The sequence below is a fragment of the Nanorana parkeri genome, unplaced genomic scaffold, assembly GCF_000935625.1.
Source record: "Nanorana parkeri isolate BGI_ZX_2015 unplaced genomic scaffold, ASM93562v1 scaffold2553, whole genome shotgun sequence".
Lineage (NCBI taxonomy): Eukaryota > Metazoa > Chordata > Amphibia > Anura > Dicroglossidae > Nanorana > Nanorana parkeri.
This window is the reverse complement of record NW_017308821.1, coordinates 25,845-27,017: the sequence shown is the minus strand read 5'-3', so window position 1 is coordinate 27,017 and position 1,173 is coordinate 25,845. Positions and strand designations below refer to the sequence as shown.

Below are 1,173 nucleotides of genomic sequence, written 5' to 3'. Positions count from 1 at the left end.
AACAGTTGTCTTGTTAAAAAGAAAGTTTGTAATCATTAGATTAATAAATACCATGATAAGGTTCCCATGGATTTAAAAGTGGGGCCGGATGTGCAGATGTGATCTGACCACCCTGCTGCTCCTTAATAACCCGATCACTCCATGAATATGAATGCTCAGCAGAGTGATTGTGTTTATATCTCTGTTGTGCACGCATGCTTGGTGTGGTTAAAGAGTATCTAAACCCAAGAGCAAAAATGTAATATATTGCAGCCTTTAGATGTGGTGTATGCATTAGTTTTTTTTTCCAGGTGTTTCCCCTTTATTATTAGCTGGTGATCCTGCCAGTAATACACTTCCTGTCCTAGGGGGACAACGCTCACTCACTGTGCTGTATCGACAGGAAGTGTGCTAGGGCTGTGAAGCAAACCCCCCTCTCCTATTGTCCATAACATGTTGCTCCCAGAGAGGGCTGATAACACTTCTAATAGATAACAGTGCAGCACGGGACATTACAAAGGTCAGTGGATTTCTGGCAGGATCAACAGGTATTTTTTTTTAATGAAAAATACAATATATATATATACAGTAGATATAGACGATCCATTTGCCTGGTATAGACCTGAACTGTTAGATGGGGGCGATGTAGCATCTTCATTGAAGACATCTTTTCACACTCGGAAATCCGTGCACTTAACACACGCTATTGCACAGCGCTAGGTGTGCTGGTGCATTGTGTTTCCATTCATTTGAATGGCACTTTAATGCAACTCCCTTAAAGCATGTGCTGCAGGGCAACGTGCACTACTGCAATACTCCAGACACTGGACACCATTGTGGAGAGTCAGATACCATTGTAGAGAGTCTCCTTCATGGTCATCGGACACCATCGTGGAGAGTTTCTTCCGTGGTCACCGGACACCATCGTGGAGAGTCTCCTCCGTGGTCACCGGACACCATCATGGAGAGTCTCCTCCGTGGTCACCGGACACCATCGTAAAGTCCCCTCCGTGTAGCCTCTCCCAATGCACATGCGGTTTAGTGCACCACATTGCACACTATCGCACTACCGTGCATTGTGATGTGAAGTACATGCACATGTATTTTGTTTGTGGTGCATTTTAGCGCGTTCATATAAATGACGCACCAAAAAAGTGTGCACCCAGCCAACAGTACATTCATTTATAACATTGC

General features: G+C 44.4%; 1 protein-coding gene across 1 annotated transcript in view; it reads right to left on the bottom strand.

Annotated features, from left to right (window-relative positions):
* Positions 1-904, bottom strand: part of IGFALS (insulin like growth factor binding protein acid labile subunit) — an 8,149-nt gene extending 7,245 nt beyond the window's left edge. The window contains exon 1 of the mRNA XM_018573811.1: positions 832-904. Within this exon, the coding sequence (XP_018429313.1) occupies positions 832-904 (73 nt within the window). The remainder of the gene's footprint in view (positions 1-831) is intronic.
* Positions 905-1,173: the final 269 nt, after the last annotated feature.